This window comes from Dermacentor variabilis, chromosome 4 (genome assembly GCF_050947875.1).
Source record: "Dermacentor variabilis isolate Ectoservices chromosome 4, ASM5094787v1, whole genome shotgun sequence".
NCBI lineage: Eukaryota > Metazoa > Arthropoda > Arachnida > Ixodida > Ixodidae > Dermacentor > Dermacentor variabilis.
In genome coordinates this window covers 180,685,887-180,710,584 of record NC_134571.1, presented here as the reverse complement: position 1 = coordinate 180,710,584, position 24,698 = coordinate 180,685,887, and the positions used below count along the sequence as shown (strand labels likewise).

The window sequence follows — 24,698 nt, the reverse complement described above, 5'->3', positions numbered from 1 at the left end:
TTATACCATATCGCAGCACCTGTTACACAAAGGAGTGTGTAGCGACCGCCTGTCACTTCGTTGATCTCGCCGTGGGGTCATTGCCCCTTGGCCCGGAAAACCAGCTTGACTCGCCGTGGGTGACATTGCCCCTGCTCTTTCTTACAGCAGAAGAGCGGCTGCCCGATTAGGGCGCCACCACTGCCATTCGGCAAACCTGCTTTCAATTTTGAATAAAGCCAGTCGACTCTCTATTTTCAAGCTATAAAACATGTATCGGTTGCCTTCACAAAACCGATCTCTAACCAAATGGTGACCCAGGATATTTACGCTTTATTTTCGAACACTAGCCATCGACGACGCTGCTCCTACTCCTGCTGAAAGAGACAACGCCACGATTACGTCTCCTGTCATCGCCGCATCGCTTCAGCAGCCCAGCCTCTGGCTGAAAAATCCCAGTGTTTGGTTTATACGGGTAGATGATTGTTTTCAACTCCACATCAATACACTGAAAGCAAATTACCTGCACATTGTCGCCATGCCACCATCCGACATCGCCGATGCCATAGACGACTTGCTAGCTGGTACGCCTTCGGTTACAGCTAACGACGACCTGAGACGTACGGTCCTCCAGCGCCTCGAGCCGTCGCGACAGAGTAGGCTCCAACAGATCCTTTCCGAAGTACTGGGCGACGAAAGACTGCCAGAACTCCTGCGCCAATTGAGTCAATTACTGGGTGAACACTTCACAAAGGGGAGCCACCTTCCAATTTTGCACGAACTATTCCTGCAACGCCTTCCACAGTCTGATCCTGTGCATGGTAGTGGCGGGTTCCGATGAAACGAGTCTCATTCATCTAGCTACACTCGCTGACCACATATGTGACTGCTCGTCTACGGCAGACTTACCTATCACCGCTGCGAGAGTCTGCGAGAAAGGAGACCGACTCTCGCACCTGGAGAAAGCAGTAAACCGCCTTACTAGTGCACTGGAGAAACTGAAGATCGTTGGCAACACTGGAGACCAACTTCGGCGCAGCCATTTACCTTCACTGTCTCGCAGTGCATCTAGAGATTGGCCGCGGCAGTTGCACTAGTATCATCGTCACTTTCATGAACAAGCCATATTGCCCGTTGCACCCACCTTATGGTTGACGCATCAACCACGGAAGTGGGTGCAGCACAGCAACAGCACGATGGCACAAACTGGGGTCCACTGGGTTTCTCATAGCGCCTCAAACCTACAGAACCTCTCTACAGTACCTCCAGGAGGGAAATGTTGGTCACCTGATGCGCTGCGAAGCATTTCCCTTTTTTCTTGAAAGCTGTAGCTTTTAGATTCTTACCGACAACAAGCCTCTAACCTTCATTTCAAAGAACAACAGTTCTTGAGACTCACATCGTGAGCTTCGGTCACTTTCCTCTATCTACGAATTTTCTAAGGACATCCGTGATATCCAAAAATTAGGCAGCTTACGCACTGTCGAGGATCGGCGCTGTACATGATGACCCTATGGATTTCGAACCTCTAGCCATCGCCCAGCAAAAGAACCCCGAGCTGCACCAATTAAGAGAAGAAGGCTTGTCTTCAGATTTCTGAGGTGCCGTTTTCTACACAAGGTTTGTCACGAGCGAGCCATCGCAGATACCTCCTTGCCCGTTCGTGCCCCATCTCTTTCGTCAGCGAATACTCGCTTCCCTGCACGGGTAAAAGCCATCGGGGCATCGGAAAGACACAGAGGCTTGTGATAGACCGCGTCGTCTGACCGGAGATCAACAAAGATGTTCGAAGCTGTGCAAGTACCCGCCAAGCCTGTCGAGCCGTTGGAGTGACCCGCCACACGCGTCTGGCGGTGCAGCCGTTTTGACCACGGAAGAGCCATTTCGATCCCGTCTATTTATACATGGTGGGGCCTCTGCGAAGGTTTCACGTACTTCTTCCCGCGTGTTGACCGCTAATCAAGGTGGCCTGATACGACGCCTCTACAAGACATCATGGCCGAAACAGAGGCGGAAGCATTTGTTGCTCCGTAGGCGTTGCCCTTTTCGCATAACTACTGACCGAGGCAGACAATTACAAAGCTCGCTTTTTTGTGCCCTGGCGAGGCTGCCCGGCACGTGCCTTCATAACACCATGGCTTGCCACCCACACAGCAACGACATGGCGAAGCATCTCCACCGACAACTGAAGGCATCATTGACCTCCACGCTCAACATACAGCACTGGGCGGAAAAGCTACTTCTAATGCTACTTGGGCTTAGAGCAACAGTCAAGGATGACCTCCATGTCAGCGCATCCACATGCTACATGGGTGAGCAATCCGCGTTCCAGGCCAGTTTTTCGGCACCCAGCATGGCACTCCGCAAGTGGCCGCACAGCACTTATGGAGTCTACCAGTTTCTACCTGCAGCGCCGCGTTTAACCCGACTAATGATGCCTACAGTAGTGATTAGTAAGGACTATTGGAAATTTCGTGGCAGAAAAGTAGCGAGACCACAAACAACCGGAGGTGCACAACAACAAAGTCCTCAATTGTGGTTCAGAAAGCTTGATGCTAGTAATTCTTGGTGTGTATGTGTTTTAGCCATAGCAAGGGCATTCGGCTAAATAATAAGAAGAGCTTGATGGCCCAGCCCACGGGCCTTTTTCAAAGGGGACGCTCATATCATCCACCCACCCATAAATGCATCGCGGAGTCGACAATGTTCATTCTGGTGCGGCTTTTCTGCACGACTTCTACACTGTTTAGCTTGCAGCGTGTTGCTGTAGACAAAACGAGAGAATGCCGGCATAGGAGCAATAACTTGACTCATAGTTGAATGATTCGAACAGTTTTTGCGGCGTGAAATTCGTGAGACCACTTAATTTAATAATTAGGCCAATATAGGACCATATAGAAAATTGTTTCAGCGCCCTTTAAGGGCTTGACAGCCGGGTGATAACGCTAGCCCCCATTGCGCAAAAGCGCGAGTTCGTTAGTTCTGAAATTAAACAAAAATAGCAATATCAATATATCCATATTTATTTGGGTTTAAGAAAAATTCAAAACTTTTTTCGAACAGCCCAGGTAGCATCTGCTTCTAGCATGAGATATCTGTACCCGCGTTCACAAAACATCCTTACGCTAAAAGCGTTCATGTCAGGCAATAGCGATGTGGGACCTATTACTAGCGAAGGCAATCAGTCAATAAAATACAGCACTTACGAGCGAAAAGCTGTGAGAATTCGATCCCTGAAATTTAGGTTTACGATCTGAAAACATTTTCCCTTGCCTTTGTCGCTCACAGGTAAATTTAGACTAAACCCTTTCGTAAAAGAATGAGCAAATCAGCCATAATTTGAGAATCAGGACGGTTTAAATAAAAGATTACTGAATTTCGGAACAAAAAAAAACCTACTTCATACAGCACCGCTCTCGAAGGGCCCCTAAACCACCCAGTGGTCGGAATTTAGTTGCAGTGTTACAGTTGCGCACGAGCTTGGAACTAACACGTAGCCGCGAGAATTTTCAGAAATGGGGCCGTAATTAGCCCCAAGAATGACCTACAGGGGCGGTGCGAGCGCCGCGCGCGTGGCGTCAGGGCACGGACCCACGCCTGTCGTCTGCTGCAGTTCGCGCGGCGTCCTGGCGCCTTCTAAGGCGCTTACGCTTGTTCGTTGAAGTTCCATATGCTTGCAAACCTATGACGGCCGTGAGGCAACAAGCATGTCACAAACGCTGGCTATATGACTTCGATAACATTTGCCTTGATTCAGAGACCTGGATTGGGAATAACTGGGGATAAAAGTTAATGGAGAATACCTTAGTAACTTGCGATTCGCTGATGATATTGCCTTGCTTAGTAACTCAGGGGACCAATTGCAATGCATGCTCACTGACCTGGAGAGGAAAAGCAGAAGAGTGGGTCTAAAAATTAATCTGCAGAAAACTAAAGTAATGCTTAACAGTCTCGGAACAGAACAGCAATTTACAATAGGCAGCGAGGCACTGGAAGTCGTAAGGGAATACATCTACTTAGTGCAGGTAGTGACGGCGGATCCGGATCATGAGACGGAAATAATCAGAAGAATAAGAATGGGCTGGGGTGCGTTTGGCAGGCATTCTCAGATCATGAACAGCAGGTTGCCATTATCCCTCAAGAGAAAAGTATAAAATAGCTGTGCCTTACCAGTAATCACCTACGGGGCAGAAACCTGGAGGCTTACGAAAAGGGTTCTACTCAAATTGAGGACGACGCAACGGGCTATGGAAAGAAGAATGATAGGTGTAACGTTAAGGGATAAGAAAAGAACAGATTGGGTGAGGGAACAAACGCGAGTTAATGACATCTTAGTTGAAATCAAGAAAAATAAATGGGCATGGGCAGTACATGTAATGAGGAGGGAACATAACCGATAGTCATTAATGGTTACGGACTGGATCCCAAGGGAAGGGAAGCGTAGCAGGGGGCGGCAGAAAGTTAGGTGGGCGGATGAGATTAAGAAGTTTGCAGGCACGGCATGGCCACAATTAGTACATGACCGGAGTTGTTGGAGAAGTATGGGAGAGGCCTTTGCCCTGCAGTGGGCGTAACCAGGCTGATGATGATGATGATGATGAATCCGCAAGAACATGTTTGCTCACGGCGAGTAGTTCATGGTACAAACAAAATTTTTGCTTTTTTTCAAAGTAACGCTCTGCAGTAACACGAGAACTTAAGACTACACTTTTGGTTCTAGCAGAACAACGTGCTTATTCAACTGCTTCTGAAGGTTAGGCTGTTCTTCATCGCTAATATTAAGTGGCGGTAACTCGAAGTAAAGACAACTCAGGCTTGGGGCTGTTTTCAGCACACGGAAAGGACTGTGCCACTATTTGTTCCCATTTTTGTGCTACACGTTCATTTCCCTTCAACAATGTATTGGCGATTTTTACTTGAGGAGAAGACATAACGGATCTTTTTCGCTAACCAACACATGCTGCTCGGCCCAAATCTTTGAGTAAAATGCGCCTTCTTGAGCGTACGGCTACAGCCAGAAAGACGCCGATGCCGCATGCATTAGTAGTGTTGAATATATAATCACTCCCTGGTGGAGGTCAAAAATCAAGTGAATTCATGTGAAGCTTGTGGTGTCCTTTCTTAATAGGTGTGCGATATTTTCTTTTACGTAGTTCTCAGTTTGCATAATCAAACAACGCCGGATCGAATGGTGGTGAGAAAGGTGTTTGAATTTTCGTTATGAAGGCAGCCTAAGCTGCGCTGTGTTGCCTCAAGAATACTTTAGGCATTGCAATTGGTGCTGTAAGAAACTGCATCATGGTTTCAATCCGAAGTTGAAGTGATGGATTCGTTTCGAGAACAGTACATGCCTCGCCATAACGACAGTCGCTTGGTTTGTTTGCGTGAGGAGTAGGCCATAATGGTCGATAAAGGCTACTGAAGGCTACTATGAAGGCCAGGCAAGTAGGATAAGCATAGGGTCGATTGATTGGTTCTCGATCTTAATTACGAAACTTTACGCGATTGTTGTTATGGTATTTGTTTAGCATATACATACAATAAACTACACGCCATCGTGTTAACAGCCATGAGCATTTTCTCTGTGCCTGTTTCAGAAAATGGTGAAAGTATAGTAGGAAACATGTTTCATACAAACCCGCCTAACGATTCCTTTTAGGCATTCATAAAGTGGCGATATTTGACAGTAAAAACTCACCAAAATAATTAGGAATCATGATGAAAGCTTCGCTGCGCATTGTCCTAACACGGATTTATAATGATGACAACATATGACAAGGTTTCTTCCACGTAAAATGAAATATATCTCATGGCTAAATACTAAGGCAAATTTAAGTGTTTAACGGAACATCATACACAACTTGGCATGTTGAATTTGCAGACGTTCTAATTAAACAAAGTTTATCGGAAGACACGGCACAAATATGCATTGCAAAATCAGTGCTACATAGCTTGCGATATCCAAGCCACAAATTTTCTCGGCTCACGCTGTTTTCTATAAAATGTGGTTCAGGCATGACAGTGGAAAGAAGCCTATGTATCCTTCGATAAGTACGGCATGAGCTACCGGTACTTCAGACATGCACAATAGGAACGAGCGCACACGGCTCCCGAGGAAGCCGCAGCGAGCGGCATCCTGGCTTTGACGTCACCCATGACCGGGTGCCCTTCCAAATTCTCGCCGCTAATAGCGGAGTCGCACGCATTTAATCATCCTAGACGGGAACTTCGTGTGACAGTTCTGAAACCTATAGTCATAAAAAATTATAGGAATGGGATGTTGGCAAATAGGTCCTTACGTGGCATGCAAGCGGTAGCTTTAGTCAGCTCGCTTTGGTTGCGTCTGTTGAGGGAGTTTTCGAATACACGCACATAGACGTCGTGGCAAACGCACGCCGAGATTAGTGGAGGAATTGAAATGTGTCAAATAGTTCAGTGTGTGTTAAATCAGTCAGGCATAGCACCAAACCACAACGCGGGTCGCCGCTTGAACAAGCAGCAGGCAGGCGCCAACGCAGTAACGAACGAAGGTGTCGGTGTTATGCCCAACAACCCACCACGATCACCTAAAGGACCACTGGCCGCATTTCGTCCCTGTTTGAGGGAAACGTGGACACATTTCGCCCTGCAAACGCGTGAAGGCAACCAAGACGCCCTTCCGATGGCGACTCGTCGCACTTGGGGGCATCTTCTGGGAATAAATACGATGTCTTTCGCCCCTAAAAACATTGGCAGACGCTCAAGCGACTATCCAGGGGCCGCAGCGACTGCTTTTCCGTGTGAAAAAAATTGTCCCCTCTTGTTTCGCAAAGACGGAACGGCGAGCACGGGACCCTGATCATATTTGGGGCTCACTGTTATGGCAGACGGTCCCATTCGACGCTTTCTTCTGCTCAACATCTTCTGTCTCTGAATAAACTGGCGAGAACTCAAAAGGCACGCCTGAACAGTGTAAGGACGTCGCACCACACCAGCTTAGAAAACAGTGCACGTAAATTTCAAGGAAAGGGGACGACTTCGGCGTTTAGGGTGTAGGGTATTGTTATTTATTTATTTCACAAGGAAGCACGCCCAAGAGAACCTTTTACTAAGCAAACATGCGACAAGTAACTATCTCGCAAAAGGTTCTGTCTCATCCTAATAGGTGCTGAACAGCGAAACAAAAATTAGCAAGAAAATACGCACCGGCCTTTCAGGTACAAAACAATTGATTTGACGAAACAATAGACCACGATACTCTGAACAGTTTTCAAAATGAGAGCGCCTACTTACTGCAGTGGTCAGCGCAAGTGATGGTTTGCAAATTATTTCGCTATGAATCTTCCTCCACGTTTCAAGGCTGCGCATTTGAAGCGAAGAACGGCGCCCATCGTATCAGAAACCCAGGCGTTGTACTTCTTCCTCATCTCCGTGCCTTTGATGGCAGGCGCCACTAAGCCACTAATCGTTAGCACGTGCCAAACAAACACGAAGGGTCCGGCAACAATGTGGGCTTATTCCTATCCAAAAGGTACCGCGCACAAGGCCCTGGCGAGCGAGAGGAGATTGGTTTGCCGACGCTAGCAGAACAACGTGACGCTCTCTCCTTAGCCGTTTCATGATCGAAACGTGACCCTCATTCGTTTCCCTCTTTGCTTTGCTTCTGTGCATTGAAACTGAGGCGAGGCCTTACACACGAGACGTTTATTTGAGGGTTCGCCAGCCGTTTGTGCACAGGCGCGAGTAAGAGCGCGTGCGAGAGAGCAAATCTGCGGGCTTTTTCTCCTTGAATATATGTATCTGCCTAGGCACTACAGAGGGAGGAGGTTTCTTAGCGCGCGTTGTATTCGTTTGTTTCCAGACATGACGGTATTGCGGAGTGCGGTCGAGTTTACGCTCAGCCGCTGGCTTCCGGCGCGGTGAGGCAGTGGGCGCGGACGCCCCATTCGGTGATCGCTGTGTCTGAAAGGGCAATGTTATGACTGGTATTGTATAAGTCGCGGGTCGCTTTTTTTCGTCGCGACGATAGATCGCGTTTTTAGAAGCACTGCTCCAGGATGGCACATGTAGCCGGCAAACGGAGGCCTCAGATGAGCATCTGCGGTTATGATAAAGCAGGCGAAACAGGATATTCAGGGCACCAATGGGTAGCGGGGGGATCAAAGCGGGAAGCAAGGCGGCCCGTTGGTTGGCGCCGCGGAGGCCGAAGCACGCGAGGGGGTGTTCGCACAAAAAAAATGGCTGTCCGCGATAGCCTACAGTCGATCTACACCCCGGGCACGCGCAGGCCTCGGCAAGCTCCAAACCACGAACGAGTTCTGGTTCAAGGTTTGGTGTTCCAGTTGCCGCTTTGGTGTTCTGGAGGCACCGCCAATAATGCGAAATATTGACATGTTCATACAATTAGTAAAAAAAAACACGATTGTATAAATATAATTACATCCAACTACCAACTTGTGACGCTATGTTCAGCACTACCGCGCCCGCGACTTTCTTCAATACATGTGGCCCGTGCCTTACTACGGTCGCTACTGCTCCCACAGATACATCTGTGATCTTATTTAGAAGGTACATCGCCGTAACGCCCTAGGAAGCTATGATCCGCAACGATTGACCCAGCACGAGCGCCGCAGGCGCGAGACAGTTTGTCCGACACAGCGGTCGCCAAATTGGGCGTCATTGCCCACTGCTTCACCTATTTTACAGCGCTGGCAGCCAGCGTCCGAGCGTAAACAAACTCGACCCCACTACGCAATGCCGGCACGCCTAGGGACAAATACCTACAACATGCGCTAGGAAACCACAGAAAAAACATTCTCCGTAGTGCCTAGGCAGAGTCATATATTCAAGGAGCAAAAGCCCTCAGATTTTCTCTCTCGCGCCCACTCTTAGTCGCGCCTGACCTTCTATCCTCTTTACTCCCATGACGTCCACCCCGCTGGCGCTCAGCCGTGCTTCCTCAAGGGTTGCACAAGAGAGTGCCAGCCTTTCTTCCTGTTCCCCCACCCCGCAATAACCACTTCACCGCGCATAAACGGCTGGAGATCCCTCAAATGAACGTCTCGTGCCTTATCCCATCCGCGCCCTAAGAGAAAAGTGTAGAGAAAATGACCTAAAGGTTCTACTTTCCTTTTTTCGTTTTTTTATTCCTTTTTCTGTAGTGACCATGCTTTCGGGTGACAATGGCGGGTTTGTTATGTTTCTGCGCGCGCACCCCCCCCCCCCCCCCCAACTACCCCCACGTGTTGCTCCGTAGGTTTCGTACCATGGCATAGGCGCCGTGGCTTTGCGTTAGCCTCGGTGTTTTGTTGCACAGTGTTATCTGGACCGTACTTTCCCGGATGCTGCTGTGGCCAGGTGGGAAAGGAGGAACTCAAGCTCGTGAAATGAACACGCATGCTGTATGCAATGTACCGCGCCCGGCAATGCCAACGGACGAAGGAATATCCGCAGGAAATTCTAACCTCTTCGGCGGAATCATGTTAACGTGCCATTGTAGGCCGAAACCGATGCGTTTCACAACCTGTGCAATAAACGCCTTGCAGATCAGTGATTCCTGGGTTTGACAGCGCATGGTGCATTTGCGGCACGTAGAAGGTACGATATGGAAGAAGGCATAGTCCTGGTTTTAGAATTTCATGCCCGGTAATTACTTACTTTTGTGCATGTTAAAACACATGTTACTTAAGTGTTCTTTGTTTCTCGCAGTACTCGCGACAGCAAGAAATCTTTTAAGCAGAGAGCGTTCGAGGTTTATGAACATCTGCACAGGTGTATCACAATACACGTACTGATAGATCGTTGGCTTTTTTCTACTCTCGGCACCATGGGCCGGCCAGTCGACGCTTCATCCAGGAAGGTAAGAAAAAAGCAGCTGCTTTTTTACTTAAGGGACGAATCCTCCCTACCGCAGGCCTATCTCATCTGTGCGCGCTTGAAGCGCAGGGAAGTGAATGCCAGTGGATGCGCTGCCAGAGTAACCAAGGCTCCACAGAACGTACGCCTGCGAACACATCAAACGGCTGCTCCATGGTCGCACGTAGGCCTGTTGTACGCGCGTGGTGTTCCGCACCGTGCGCCGTCTATTGTAAAACTTTGCTTCGGTGATAGTTCACTTACCGTGGGAAGAAGGCACCTCAGTACGCAGTCAATGAATGTAAACGCGGAGTCAGAAATGACATTCTGCCTCCTCGCCTGCGCGCTGTCGTAGTGATGGGCGGCCAGTTTCTTCAATAAACCACGACGATTACTCAAGCCACAGCGAGAATATGTATTTGTGCTCATAAACTCCAAATGCATCGTAAGTGTGTCGGCGTGTCGTACGACTCTTCAGTGCGTTCTTGCAGTGGAACGAGAATGCGATCATTCTTTTCGTGTCGCCAGACGTCCAGCTGGCAAGTCCGTCTGAGAGCCCCATGAAGCCCAAGCAGAGAAAACGAAGTAGAAAGGAGCGATAAAGGTGATCGTCTTTAAAAAACAGCAGTAGCAATTCGCTAGGTTTGGGTGGATGTCTCATTTTCTATTTAATAATTATTTCTCTACACTTGACCGGTTCCCGCAGAGCTATTATGTAATACTTTACTACTTCTAAAGGTTGTAATGTGAGGTAATATGATTATATTGGTTTACGCACAAATGAAGGGTATCACACACTTCTTAGAAGCGATGTCTCTGCACGCTTGATTAGCTGCGGACGAACAAGAACTATTTATATTGATAGGATGCAATCGTTCAGAGGAAGTGACGTAACTGGCTGACTTGACTGCACAGTTCTAATTTGCTTTATTTTAATGTCCCGTCTTCTACCGTTTCATCTAAAGAATAACAGGCGGTTTGCCTGCATTTCAAATTGTTGCGCGAGTTTTAATTGACGTTGCCGAAGAAAGAGTTATCACAGTGACACCATGGGAAGTCAGTGATGTTATACAACTGTGCAGTTAATTACCGTTCATATAATGGTTAACACGGATGCAGTAGGGATACAAAGGATACGAAGCATACAAAGTGCAGATAACACACGCAAAAAAAACAATTCCCCATCGGAGAAGAGATTCAGCTTAACCTGCATGAAATATTCAAAAACAAATTGACGATGCTGTTTGCTCAAGCCACGGAGTTAAATGTACTATCGCATGAAATTCATTACGACAGCCTCCACGCTGGGCATGTCAAATTTAATGAACAGGTGAAGTAAGACAATCTGTCAAGATGCATCGGGAAACTTATGCGCGACAGGAAAACGGACAGGAAAGGTGTGCAACTAAGGGTTGGCGCGTTCACAGCAACTTTGACACTTCGGGTACGTTGCTGCCTTATACGCCCTTGCCGAGGTTGCAATTATTTAAGCTCCTCCGTACGCGCCATTTTGTATGCTACTCAACAGTAAAGAAAATTATGAGGACCCCAAACGCCCTTTCGTCACCTGAGGATAAAACACATCGCAGTATTGGCAACTCGCAAAGGTGGGTAGTAAGTACTACATCTACAGCATACGACGACGAAGTGTGTTTTGTGTGGAACGCTGCTTTCTTGTCTCTGCGAATTTCAAGCTACTTTGTGGGGGACACCTCTCGGTTAACTACGGCGATGGACATGGAGTTACCTGGAGGGGAGCCGGGTCCTCCTACATCAACAGCGGCCGCACCGAGCAAGCGGTCTATGTCGCCCGAGTGACACCGACAGTGATCTAATCTATTCAGCGACCAGTGCTGAGACCTCGGATGGCAGTGACTTCGTTCCCGTAGCAAATCACAAAGCAAAGAGAAGATCACGTCAGGACATCTCTTTCCACAAGTAAGACAACTGTGGTCCCGACGCGAAAGTCATCGGGCCACACAATTTTATTTGTGCCTGTGGCTGCTAGCGACAATCTAATCCGGCTCAACCGCCAGACTACATCTGCGTCGCTCGAGGCCCTTGTTCCGGTTAGATCAAAGATGTAAGGAGCAACGCCCGTAAGAACATTCTCGCTATATATGTCAAACATCGCAGCGCTAGACGTTCTGTGTAACGTTAAGGTGCTGGATAGCGTCAACGTACGCTGCTATAAACAAGACGATGATGACTCTACTGCCGGTGTGGTCTATGACGTAGATAATTCTATAGGCGGAGCTGTCCTGCATATACTCATCAAACCAGCGACAGGGAGAATTGCAATATTGCAATCCCGTCGCCTGGGGAATCCGCAGTGTGTGAAGCTAAAATTAAAGGAGACAGCCTACGTCACACGTCAATGTCGGGCACTCCCGACACGTAGTATGGCCTTTTCTGCCAAAGCGGCTTCAGTGCCGGAAGCGTCAAAGGATAGGGACATTAGTGCGGTTTGCACAAATGCTGCCGTGTGCTCACGATGCTCTGTGTCGTACCGCTCCGACGCCTGTCGTGCAGAAAACCATAAGTGCGCCAATTGTCAAGGCTCTCACGATGCATCTTCAAAGAATTGCCCACATGTGAAAAATGAGCTTAATATCTTGAGGCAAATGGTCAGGGATGGTTCGTGAGACAGGGAGGCTGCCGATAGGGTGCGACGTGGGCGTTGCCAACGCCGGAGAAGTAGGGAACCCACTGCTATTGCTAAGGATACACCGTGTCCACTGATAGACCATAAACTTCCACAGACAACTAGCAATACTAGCAACGAGGTTCCTAAGCAGAAAGTTTCCAATATCATTGCCTCATACGAGGAGTGTCCACCGTTTCCACGGCTAGACTAACCAGTGGAGAAACAAGTTGCAGCACGCTCGCCGACTTATACCTTCCGACAGCAGCCCAGAGGCCGACAAACAAGTCCTCACCATGATAGGGGCCCTTATGAAGACGCTACGAGTACTATTGACTGCCAGACACACTCCTGCGGCTCGAGGTGCACTTCAAATACTGAATACCCTGAATCCGGTACTGTCCGGTCTTGTGAAGCACCCTTGCTGCTCCTCAGCACTCGTTCCTTAAAAAAGTTGTTGAAAACCAGGAAGCGGAGTCGAAGTAGAGAACGTCTTGTTTATTCGACGCTTGCAAACAATTAAAAAATGTAGGCGCGCACTCGGGTCCACGCTCGTTTCTAACTTCTACTTCTCATCTTTTTCGGAGCATAATATTTAACAGCTCCCGGCCGAACAATTTGCGTGTGCTTGTTTCTTTTCAAGACGGAGCTTGTCCAGCGGATTCTAGGTGGCACAGCATCTGTACCGGTCTCCGCAACTTGTTGCCACTAGAACAAGTGACGATCTTCTTTTGCATGAGCGAACTTTGCCGTCGCAGCCCGGAAATAATTGTGTCACTTGTTCCATCTTCCACAATCGTCTTGGCGAGTTTAATTCTCTTATCAGCACTATGTCTCCAAGCTTCACTGGCTCTGGGTGTCTAGTTTTATTAATGTGAGCTGAACCACGTTCTTGGAGGTACTCTCGTCGCCAGCTGTTCAAGACATTGTTCAACGCATGTTCTATGTTCGCTGAAGTGATTTTGTGTGACGGTGTCTCTTTTGATGCTGTGCTGGACAACTCAGGAGGAAGCATAGTCAATCTTTGGCCTATGAGGAAATGACTTGGCGTAGGCGGCATTGGTTCAGAGGCTTCTGCATACACAAATGTAATTGGTCGTCAATTTATCCTCGCTTCGGCTTGATAGAGCGTGTTCGAAAGTTCTTCATATTTAAAGAAATTGTTTCCTAGTGTTTTTTTTAATGTAGACATCACAAATCTAATGAGTCGTTCCCAAAATCGTCCCCACCAGGAGCTTGTTAGGTGATAAATTTCGAAACAATCCTGTGACTTCTGAAATACGATTGTACTTCCTGTGATTTCATTTATTCATAAAGTCGCTGGATCTCCTTCGAGGTCTTTCTAAATGTCTTGGTGTTGTCGGAATACGCAATCTTATAAATTCATCGGCGTGCCACAAATCGTTTAAATGCTAGCAGAAATTTGTCGTAAGCAAGACAGCTGACAAGCTCGAGATGAACCTCTCTCACGACTGCACATGTGAAGATGAGTATATTGGATGCTTGCAAAATAACTAAAAAAATGCCGGCACGCGACGGGGTCCACGTTCGTTTCTAACTTCGGCTTCTAATTTTTTCCGGAGCATAATATTTAACACAACTCCTGGAACCGTTCATCTTCTAGTGGAATGCCAGAGGTCTTAAATCCCGCATTTAGGAATTTCGTACGTTTGTTTTAAAGTAAAAATTTCCAATCATTGTCATTTGTGAGCCAAACACTGAGAGCGCCATTTGCCTATCATGACATGAAGCTTTCATGTCTGCCACATGTAGCAGCGCAGCAAAGTCATCGTTTACGTCAGATGCAATATAACTTATGTTTTACCCCAAGTGGCACCTGATAACGACAATCAGCACGTATGTTTGACTATAATATGCAAGAATGATTCATTCACACTCGTAGGTTCCTTCATTTCACCTTCGAGTCGATTTGGCAACGCAAGACTAAGTGCAGTTTTAACAGCGACACCTTGACCATGTATTTTCACCGGCAATATCAATGCGCACCACCCGCTATGGGGAAGCTTGAAGATGGATTGTCGAAGAAGACGTGTACTATCCTTCGCGTCGGACCATGAACTCTGCTGCCTAAATCATGGCACTCCCACCTTTCTGCAGGGATTGACATACAGCAGCTGCCTGGACTTAACTTTTGTTTCAAGATGCCTCAGTGCCAGTTTAAAATGGTTTCCGGACAACGAAACACATGGTAGTGACCACGTTCCACCATATGTTCAAATTTACGGCATACGCGAGTCACACTAAACCAGTTATTCAACGCATAGACTGGTCTAAATACACTTGCTCATGAAGAAGAATTGCTAAAAAATCCAGCACTGTCCACCTGGCAACATTGAGGAGCTCAATAACGACGCTGCTCGAGAAGCCACAAGAGTTTTTAGGCCTATTCGTAAATTTTCTGAATTTGAAGCAGAATTGGAGTGGCTTCGAGCAATTCGCCGTCACGCGGAACGAAGGTACAAGCGCACCAAGTTTATCTATGACCTAATGGAGGCGAGACACATAAAGAAGATCCAGTGTCGGATCAACTCCCTGCAGTCTATCAAATAAAAGACTTGTTTGTGATTCCCTCGATCCACATAAACCCCTATCACATATATGGAGAACAGTGCGTGGTGTTCGAACATCACCACAACAACGCCACACCTTTAAATGCCGGGCTCTCTGTCATGGTCGCCGAGAGATCTACGTAGCGGAGGATTTCTGTTTGAAGGTTGCTCGTCTACCATCCTCGTTCCCCGTACATGACCCCCTTCATGTCCCAATCTCGCGGGATTCTCGTATGGCCAATCTGTTTTCCACTGAGGAGTTGCAAGCGGCGTTGGCAGTGTGCAGCCGTTCCTCACCGCCTGGGCCTGACGGGGTGACATACGCAGCTCTTGGCAAGCTCGGTCAAACAGCCCGGTATGCTCTTCTAGATGTGTGCAACAATTCATTGCGTGAAGGAGTGGTTCCTGCTGCATGGAAGTCCTGCCGCCTTGTGCCTCTGCTCAAACCAGGTAAGTCACCCCTAGACGTGGTGTTTTATCGTCGCATTGCTCTGGCCAGTTGTCTAGGAAAGGTGATGGAGACAAAGGTGCTGATGTGTCTAGAGTGGTATCTAGAACACTGCAATATATACCATGATGCTATGGCAGTTTTGCGACGGGGACGATCTTCTGTATACAACGTCGTAGATCTTGTCTCGTCTGTTCAGCACAAGAAAAGCCTAAGGAGACTGTCAGCGGCGATGTTCCTGGACGTTCCTAGACCTGGTTCATACCCTTCCGCAATCCGTCCATGTGTCGATATATGCAGACGATATATGCATTTTGTCATCAGGAGCGACGCGTCCACAGGTGCGCGCCAGACTCCAAAAAGCCGCCGCACTAACATCAAGTTATCTTCGAGTACGAGGTCTGGAATCCTCCTCTGAGAAGTGCTCCATGGTCGCTTTCACGCGCAAAGTAATGCGACCGTACGTTGTTAGAGTTGTACGTACGTTGTGTTAATTAAGGGACAGCCTATTGCCTACGAGAAGACGCAGTGCTTTCTATAAGTGATAATAGATCGAGACCTCTTCTGGAGTCTTCATGTCTCCAACCTACAAACGAATCTAGTCATGATAACACACGCACTCAAATTTCTTGCAGGAAAGTCATGGGGTGCGTCGGTGAGTGGGATGCTCCAACTGTATAACGCACTGTTCTTGGGTCTCCTACGCTACAGCTTACGTGTACTGCATGAGACTGGTAAGGCAAACCTCCGAGCTCTCCACTCTGTGGAAGCTCAAGTTCTGCGAATTTGTCTTGGCCTTCCGATGTGTGCATCCACGGCAACAATAATATTTATCGCGCATGATTACCCCATCAATACGTATATTCATGTCGACTCTTTAAGATAGCACGTCAGCCACTATGGCCGACTTCCATCACATCATCTCACCTCCCTTCCTGCCGCTCGAGCTCGTTCAGCGTTTAGTAGAATTATTGCTGCCAACCATGGAACTTTACCGCCGAACATCACACCTGCAGCGCGACCATCTCTACCGATGTGGCGCCTGCATCCACTCCAGGCCCTTCTTGTCATTTCAAACATCAAACATAAAACGGAGATGTTATATTTCGCCCTCAAACAAGCCGTGCTTTAATTCCTACATGACAAGCACAAAAAACACACCCACGTTTACACGGACAGTTCCGTCTTCTCTTAAAGTTCAGCTGGAGCAGTGGTAATTCCCGCTCAATCTGTCATCAACAAATTCAATATGTGTCGCGTTACATCATTGAAGGCTTCAGAACTTGCAGCTATTCGTTCTGCTCGTAAGTTTAATGGTCCCAAATAGCCACATTTATGGTCTATCTTTTGTGATTCAAATGCACCTCTGCAGTATCTGTTGTCCCATTTAAACCAAGGACCTAATGTGCAATTAGTCGCAGACATCCGACTATTCCACCATCACGCAATGAGCAAGGGGCACAACGTCATCTACCAGTGAATACGGGGTCACTACAGAATTGCGGGAAATCACAGTGCGGATTACGCTGCCCGGTCGGCCCACGATGGTGCCAATATTATACCAATGCAACTGTCAAGAAAAGATGCAGCCACAAGTCTTCGCTCCCTTGCACGCGAGCTTACGCAAACTCTGTGGAACACCAATGAATTCACGTGCGCACGTCTTCCCAAATTAGATCCACGTTTGCAACTCCGTCTTCTGCCAGGGTTCCCACGAGCGGAAGCAACACTTCTGTGCCGCCTATGGCTCGGCGTGGCATTCACGAATATCTATTCCTTCCACATTGTTATGGTCTACTGCCCTGCTTGCGACACCTGCGGCTGCGAGGGGACGATCGCGCACCTCCTCTGTGACTGTCCACGTTAAAATATGCCAAGAAATGTGCTTGTGACGGCGCTGGAAAAACTGGGCAATCACCCCTTCACAGACGAGAAAGTTCTAGGACACTGGTCCAGACGGGTTTCGGGACTCGAGGCCTTAAGGGCTTTGCTGAAGTTCTTAAGGGCCTGTGAATTGCACGACCACCGTTGACTGTTGTTGCGCGTAGCATCGCGTTACTTGGTGAACTTTTCTCGTTTCTTTTATCTTTTTTCTCCTTTTATCCCATTTACCCCTTTCCTCAGCACAGACTAGCCAGCCGTTATTTACACTGGCCAACTTCCCTGTCTTTCTTTCTTTCCGTTTTTGTCTTTCTATCTTTCTGTTTCTCTACAGCCTACGAATAAAACGAGAAAATACACCTCACTTGCTACGTTGTGTTTCAACGCACACCTATAAATGGCAGAATCAAATCTGCGCACAAGTCTTTTATTCTCCCTTCACGTTTCAGTGCTACGTACCGGATCCGTCAATCTACGTCTTCGCGGCATTGCGTTTGTTAAGCAACACGCCATTTCTTAAAACAACTGCAAAATAGCTCTTGGTGCAATTCCGACGAAAAATCGCAGCGATCGCTGTGTCGTGCGACCAACTGGTTAGTTGAAGTAAAAAAGGAAGGTCGGCACTGCTATTCGGATCTCCGTCACATGCGACGGAAATCGCACTTAGAAGGAATGAAAATTTCGTCGTGCGAAAAGGCTTGAGTCGACGATGGCAGCTCGTTCTCACGTGCGAAGAGAGGAAAGCGAGGAAGAAGCACGAGTCTTTCGTCGCACGCAAGACTCATGGGGGAGAAAGAAGGGGTGATAATTTTTTTCCGGGAGCCGCTGGGTATGGCGCGGCCACGCGGGCTCTATCTTGTAAGTTATCTGCGTAGTCTTGCACTGTTTTCTCAGCTTAGTTTCCGCTGAAGTGAGAGGCAGCATGGAGGGGAATGCGCTCGCTGCTGCTTCTGCACTTCCTTACACTGTAGTTTGGAGATCACAGTTTCTGTAGTGAGCGAGTGAAGTGTTTCAGTACTTGCATGATCGTAGCTGACACCATGCTTGTTAATTTAGATAGTAAGCGAAGGTTTACACGTTTATACTTCCCATAAAACTACTATCCATATTTCGTATAGCTGTCTACTACTTTGCTTTCGCAATCAATCTATCACCTTCAGGGCGACGCTGCCACTTTTTAACACGATAATCACTTTGAGGCAACCTTACAGATTTTAAAGTGCTACCTTCCTGCCGATATTTCCTTCGGGCTGATGCTCTAGCCGTTTCCCCACCAACTCGCGTCACTGGGTCGTACTTGGTCGTACGCTTAGAGTGTTGGGCTGCTGTGCTCAGTAAACCCGGTGCGTAATCAATAAGCACACCAGCTGGTGTCACCCGCCGTGGTTGCTTGGTGGTGTGGTGTTGGGCTGATACACACGAGGTCGTGGAATTGAATCCCGGCAATGGTGGCCCCATTTCGATGTGATCGAAGCGCGAAAAGTTACTTGTACTTAGATTTAGGTGCACGTTAAAGAATCCGAGGTGGTCCAAATTTCCGGAGACTCCCACTACAGCGCTCGCCATAATCAAGTCGTAGTTTTGGCTTGTAAAACTCCATAATTTAATTTAACCACCTGGTGTCACTAGCGATCTACCCTTCCACAAACCTCTTCGTCACCAACTTGTGTATCTGGTGTAGTCCGGAATATCTGTTCCTGTGCTGGACTGTGCTGTAGTAATAAAGATATTAGGCACAAGATGCTCAATCAAGCTAAACCCAAGTTTAACGTGGCATATGACGCAGCCCGATCGATGAAGGTCAGCAACGTGCTTATTCTCTACTGCGGTACCTGCACCAAGTGAGTGAGTGAGTGAGTGAAAACTTTTGAGTCTTTCAAGAGTTTCGCGGCTACGAGGTCTCCGTCGTCTTCATCTTCTTGGCGCTGGCGACTTCAGACTTCTCTTCAGCAAGGGTGGGCCCCTATTCCAAGGCTCCACTGAGTCGTGCTGCATCGCTCGCGTGCTGCACTAGGGCCCCTTGGGCCGTGAGCTCGCTGCTGGTGAGCCGACGCTCCCATTGCTGCGCACTCGGGTGTTCGTGTTTGAGGAATGCTTTGTTGCGCTCGCACTCCTAGGTGATGTGGTAGAGTGTAGGTTTGGCACCGCAGCAAGGGCAGGTGGCCCTGTATTGTGTCGGAAACATCTTATTGAGCACGTGTAAGTTGGGGAAGGAGTTTGTAGTCGGCGCCAGCTGGTCGCTTCCTCCTTTGTGAGGTCTTTGTGTGGTGGAGGATATCTAATTCTAGTTCCTCTATGTAAGTTCAGGGTCTCTGCGTATCCCCGCACGCAAGCCTGTAGGTGCGTCTCCGGGGCATTCGACCGCCCAGCTCGGAACGCTTCGCCTCGAGCTAGGCTGTCTGCCCTTTCGTTCCCCCCTATGCCTACGTGACCCGGGATCCTGATTAGTTTTTGCCTGGGCTTTTCCTTCTCGGCGGAGGCGACTCCGCTGTGTATTCTGAGGGCAGTTTTGCTGATTCTGCCTCCGGTGTAGTTCCTGCACACCTCTTTTGAGTCCGTGAGTATGTTGAGAGATCGGCCTGTTCTATAACCTTCCGCTGCCGCCAGCGCTACGGCAATCTCCTCGGCCTCCGCTGTGCCAGCGACCTTTGCCGTAGCATACGTTATCGGGTTTCCTTCCTTGTTAACCACTACCGTCGCGGCCACGCGTTCTCTTCCGTGTGGATATACGGCGGCATCCGTGCATACTGTATTGTCCAGCTGGGCTAGCGTTCTCTCAACGTATTCGGCCCTAGCTTTTCACCTGTTTTCGTGTAGGTTGGGGTCTATATTTTTTGGTAGTGGTCCCACATTAATGGTTTTCCTGAGGTGGTCCGGTACGTCCGCGTATCTGTCTGTCAGTCCTCTCGTATCCCGACCCAACCTCTTCAGGAGCGCTTGTCCCGTAGGGGTGCCTCTGAGTCTCGCGGTTTGCGTACCCAGCCGAGCCTCGGCGAGCTCGCTGAAGGTGTTGGTGATGCCCAGCTTGAGCAACTGCTCGTTCGACGTGTTTCTCGGTAGACGTAGAGCCGTCTTGTACGCCTTCCTGAGGATGGTGTCTGCTTGCTCTCTTTCTGCCTTCGTCGTCACGTGGTACGGCAGGGAGTACGTGACTCGGCTGACAATTAGGCTGTTGACTAGCTTGAGAGTGTCTTCTTCTTTCATTCCGTATCTCTTTTGAGATACCCTATTGATCATGCGGCCCACCTGTTCCGCCGCCTTGCTCCGCAGGCTAATGGTGTGGCTGCACTTCCGGCTGCCTTGTAGCCCCTTGCCCAGGATCCTAATCATGTTCTTCTCCGGGATGTTTTGTGCCTCAAGGGTCAACTCCAGTGTCGCTTGCTTTGGGTGCTTGCCGACCCTAAGTAGGTCCCACTTCTCCGTGGAGCATCGCAGTCCCCTTTCTCTGGTGTAGCTTTTCACGCAGGTCGCCGCTTCCTGCAGTTTTTCTTGCTTCTCTTCTACCGTCGCCGTTCTGTTGCTCAGGAAGTCCCTGACATAATCGTGCACTCTCTTCCCGCAGTTGGTGTTGTTGTTGCCCTCCATGATGGCCGCGTGGCTCACGTTGTCGAAGGCCCCCTTTATGGCGAGGGCCATGACGACGTTTTCGCTCGTTTTCGGCATCGTCTCGACCACTTCCTCCTTGAGTTGGAGCAGCACGTCTTGCGTTGAGAGGTTGGCTCTGAAACCGTACATGCTGTCCGGGTACCATCGCTCGTTTTCCAAGTGCGACTGGATTCTCTTTGTGACCACTTTCTCGTACAGCTTGCCCAGGCACTACGTTAGGGATATCGGCCTGAGATTTTCTATTTGGAGTCTCTTCCCTGGCTTCTGAATCATTACGACGATGGCGTAACTCTTCCTTTTTGCCAGAGCTTGTTGAGGTAGGCCGTCAGTAGGTCGATGGCCTCGTCGCCGACATTTCTGATTAGGGAGTTCCGGAAATAGAGCTGCAGGCATTTATTGGTAGCCGCTCCGTTAATATCGGTGCATGTGCCTAGGAGGTAGTCCCGGAATAACAAAAAAGTATCCCTGATTCTGGGTGGAATCAAACCCGCGGTGTGCATATTCCGACAAATTTGTCTGAATACAAAGTGATACACGCGCTATGCAACAACTGCACGTTGTCACCGCCATGTGGCGCTGTATGTTCAGAGCGAAATGCGATAGAGGAGATGCACTACATTCATGCCGCACACGTCAATCTGTGTCCTACAGTGCATTGGTGCTTATCGTATTAACGTCGAAATTTATTGAGAGATAGGTACTGTCACATTTTTTCTGGCACGAGGCGTTTCTCTGTTTTTGTTTTTGCATGAATGAGTGCACTTTTTTAAGTGAGAAGGCAGAGATTGCATGCAACATCGTCAGATTGAGCACAAGACGACAGCGCGCATCTCATTTGACAAAGTTCTTGACGAACAGCCAGAATCAATGGCTCAATAGGGCTTACCCTGCCTACGTCACATGCTAAAGAGGCCAGATATTTCTATATATAGTACAGAATGCAAATATACGCGAGGGTAAAAATCATCAGCGAGTACTGAGAACCGGCAATGACTTCGACTGTTGTGGACAGACTTAGGTCGTTTCGAAGACCCGTTACTTATAGGCATTGATATTGCCTTCATGTTCCACTAAATGCAATTGTTTGAAAGCCTGCTTGCTGGCAATGACTTGCTGCTCCCTCCACATGACTTTCTTATAAACTTGTTCCATCGGCTATATAGTTTCATAAAAGATAGTTGTGAGTTTAATAACAATAGAATGTATATTATGAACTTTACGCACCATTATTTGCTTTTCATCGCCATCGGAGCAAATTATTCAGTGCTAAGAAACCTACCTATAATTCAGCACATTGTCCTGTTCGTGTACTTTTGTATATTGCTATCCCGTCAAACATCATGTCTGAAGCGATAATGCTGTTACTGGCAAAAATAGTATTTTTGTGTGTTTCACATGCTAAGTACGGTAAATCATATGCTTGTACTACGTTCCTCTAGCTTGGACGCGACTTCCCCATCGGATTTCCAGGAAAATTCGATGCGTACGAGGGCCTAACCCTTCGCGTCTTCGGCTACACTCGCGACGCCGGTCCGACGTAAGTTGCTATCTCTATGTTATTCTTCACGAAAATACAGACAGTGGACTCAACTCACAAAAATGTGTCCTGAGATTATGTTTGTATAACGCTAATGTATTGTTAACTCGACAGAGATCTTACTTAATTCTCAATTTTTATAAGATGTGTACACTCGCAAAAGATCTCACATTTGGCAGTTTGCCGGCAAGGTTATCCTTTTGAGCATGTAATTTAACGTTTTTCCGCTCCTTGAGAGGCAGCTAATCGAATATATGAAACATAGAAATGTCAATTTTTGCATATACGTTAAATTTACTATAATATTTGTTGGTCAATTCGACATTTATACGTTTAGAACATAATTGCATACTTTGTCATACGCGCATGTACCAAATAATACGGAGAATTTACGCGGTGCGCGCCGAATAGCGGTGGTGAACAAGAAACGTGCGCATATAAAATTCAGCCGGCTGCTTAATAGCAACATAAGATCCATCTATATGCGCAGTGAAAGCACTGACGTGGCCACGACAATGCTACAACATTACTCTACACACTATAGAGAGAGAGAGAACAACTTTAGGGAAGATGCCTGCAGAGTCGCTTAGGCTCACTCCACGCGGGGAGGACAAGCTTTTACCGCGATGCGGCCACTACGTCAGTCTCGGGCATTGTGCTCCTCGAGGTCTACATACTATCATGCAGAAAAAATCCCACCCACAACGTGTTTAGGCCCCTTTACTTCAGAAACTAACGAGAAAAAAATGACAGAACAGTTTTATTTGAGAGCGGAGGTTGCAGTCACAGTAAATTTGTTCAGAAGCCGATGGAATCAGTCAAGATTTTAGTGGTTATTCAGTTTCCCTAACATTGTCAAATAATGTTTTGTCAATTCACTTGAAACTGAAATTAAAAGTAGCCTATTCATTTGACGCCAATTATTCAATGACGTCAATTCTCCGCAACACAATCCGGGAGTGGGCGCCGCGGCTACCACGTGCGCATCTGCATCGAAGCTTTTGCACTCGGCGGAACGCTTGAAGAACCTAAAGACTAGTGATAGTGACCGGGGTTATGGCCTGAGTGACATTGACCTTCTCTCGCGTGCCATTGCCGAAAGCTGTGCGTGCAAAGCGTGTGGTGGCGACAAGCAGCTTGTTGAAGACAGTGCACGAAAAGGAGTTGCTTGCGCGTTTTCTCTGCAGTGTGTAAAGTGCTTGTCAGCGCACCGGTTCGAGACATCGAGACGGACAGCATCAGGCCTTTACGAAATTAATGTGAGCATTGTTTATGCATTGCGATGCATAAGAAAAGGAGCAGCTGCCAGGACTACGTTGTGTGCGATGCTCAAGTTGCCAAAACCACCCACAAAATTTTCGCGGTACAATGATGAATTACTGAATCATGTTACCGACGCTGCTGAAAGATCAATTGAATGCTCAGCTAAAGCAACGGACCTCAATGACGGAGATATAGATATCGCTATTTCTCTTGACGGAAGCTTGCAGAAGCGAGGGCACGCCTCAAATAATGGCATACTGTCCGCAACCAGTGTTGACTCTGGCAAGGTCATTGGTGTGGAAGTAATAACGAAACATTGCGCAATGTGTGTGTCGAAAGCCACCTCTCGTGCCGACCTAGACAACCATCATTGCCAACGGATCTATGAAGGTTCAAGCGGAGGAAATGAGACCGAAGGAGCTTTGCGTATATTGCGAAGACTGAGGACCCGGTTGCGAAGACCTAAAAAAGAAAACAAAGGAAAAAGCTGCCCGACGGACAAGATATTTCTGGCCGGGGACGCTTGACTGATACAGTGATCAACAAACTTCAGACATATTATGGCTTGGCCATTGTGAGACAATGTTGGGAGCTTGGACGACATGCGGAAGACCATATGGGCCGCCTGTTTTCATATGGCGTCCACTGATGCCCATCCTTCCCATGGCCTGTGTCCAAAGGCTCCCGACACGTGGTGCCGATTCAACAAGAGCGAGATGAATGGCGAAACTTACATCCAGAAGGATTCCCTCCCATTAGCGTTCCTTGAGGCAGTGAAGCCGGTGTTTCAGCAGCTGTCAATGCCTGAGCTTCTCCAGAAATGTCCCCATGGAAAAACTCAGAACGCGATTGAGGCGTTGAAAAACGTTGTATGGGAGCGTGCTCCTAAGAACGTCTTTCTTGGTGAAAAGACTCTGAAAGTAGCGACAATGGATG

At 48.1% G+C, this 24,698-nt stretch overlaps 1 protein-coding gene across 3 annotated transcripts in view; it reads left to right on the top strand.

Annotated features, from left to right (window-relative positions):
• LOC142578084 (uncharacterized) overlaps nucleotides 1-24,698 on the top strand; it is a 151,508-nt gene that overhangs the window by 18,435 nt on the left and 108,375 nt on the right. For 2 of the 3 annotated variants that reach the window (XR_012827160.1, XM_075687502.1), the window contains exon 2: nucleotides 22,402-22,499. The exons of the other annotated variant lie outside the window; for it this stretch is intronic. Coding sequence is in view for 1 of the 2 variants with exons in the window: in XM_075687502.1 (XP_075543617.1) it covers nucleotides 22,402-22,499 (98 nt within the window). In the remaining variant the exon portion in view is untranslated. The remainder of the gene's footprint in view (nucleotides 1-22,401; nucleotides 22,500-24,698) is intronic. 3 annotated transcript variants of the gene reach the window in all.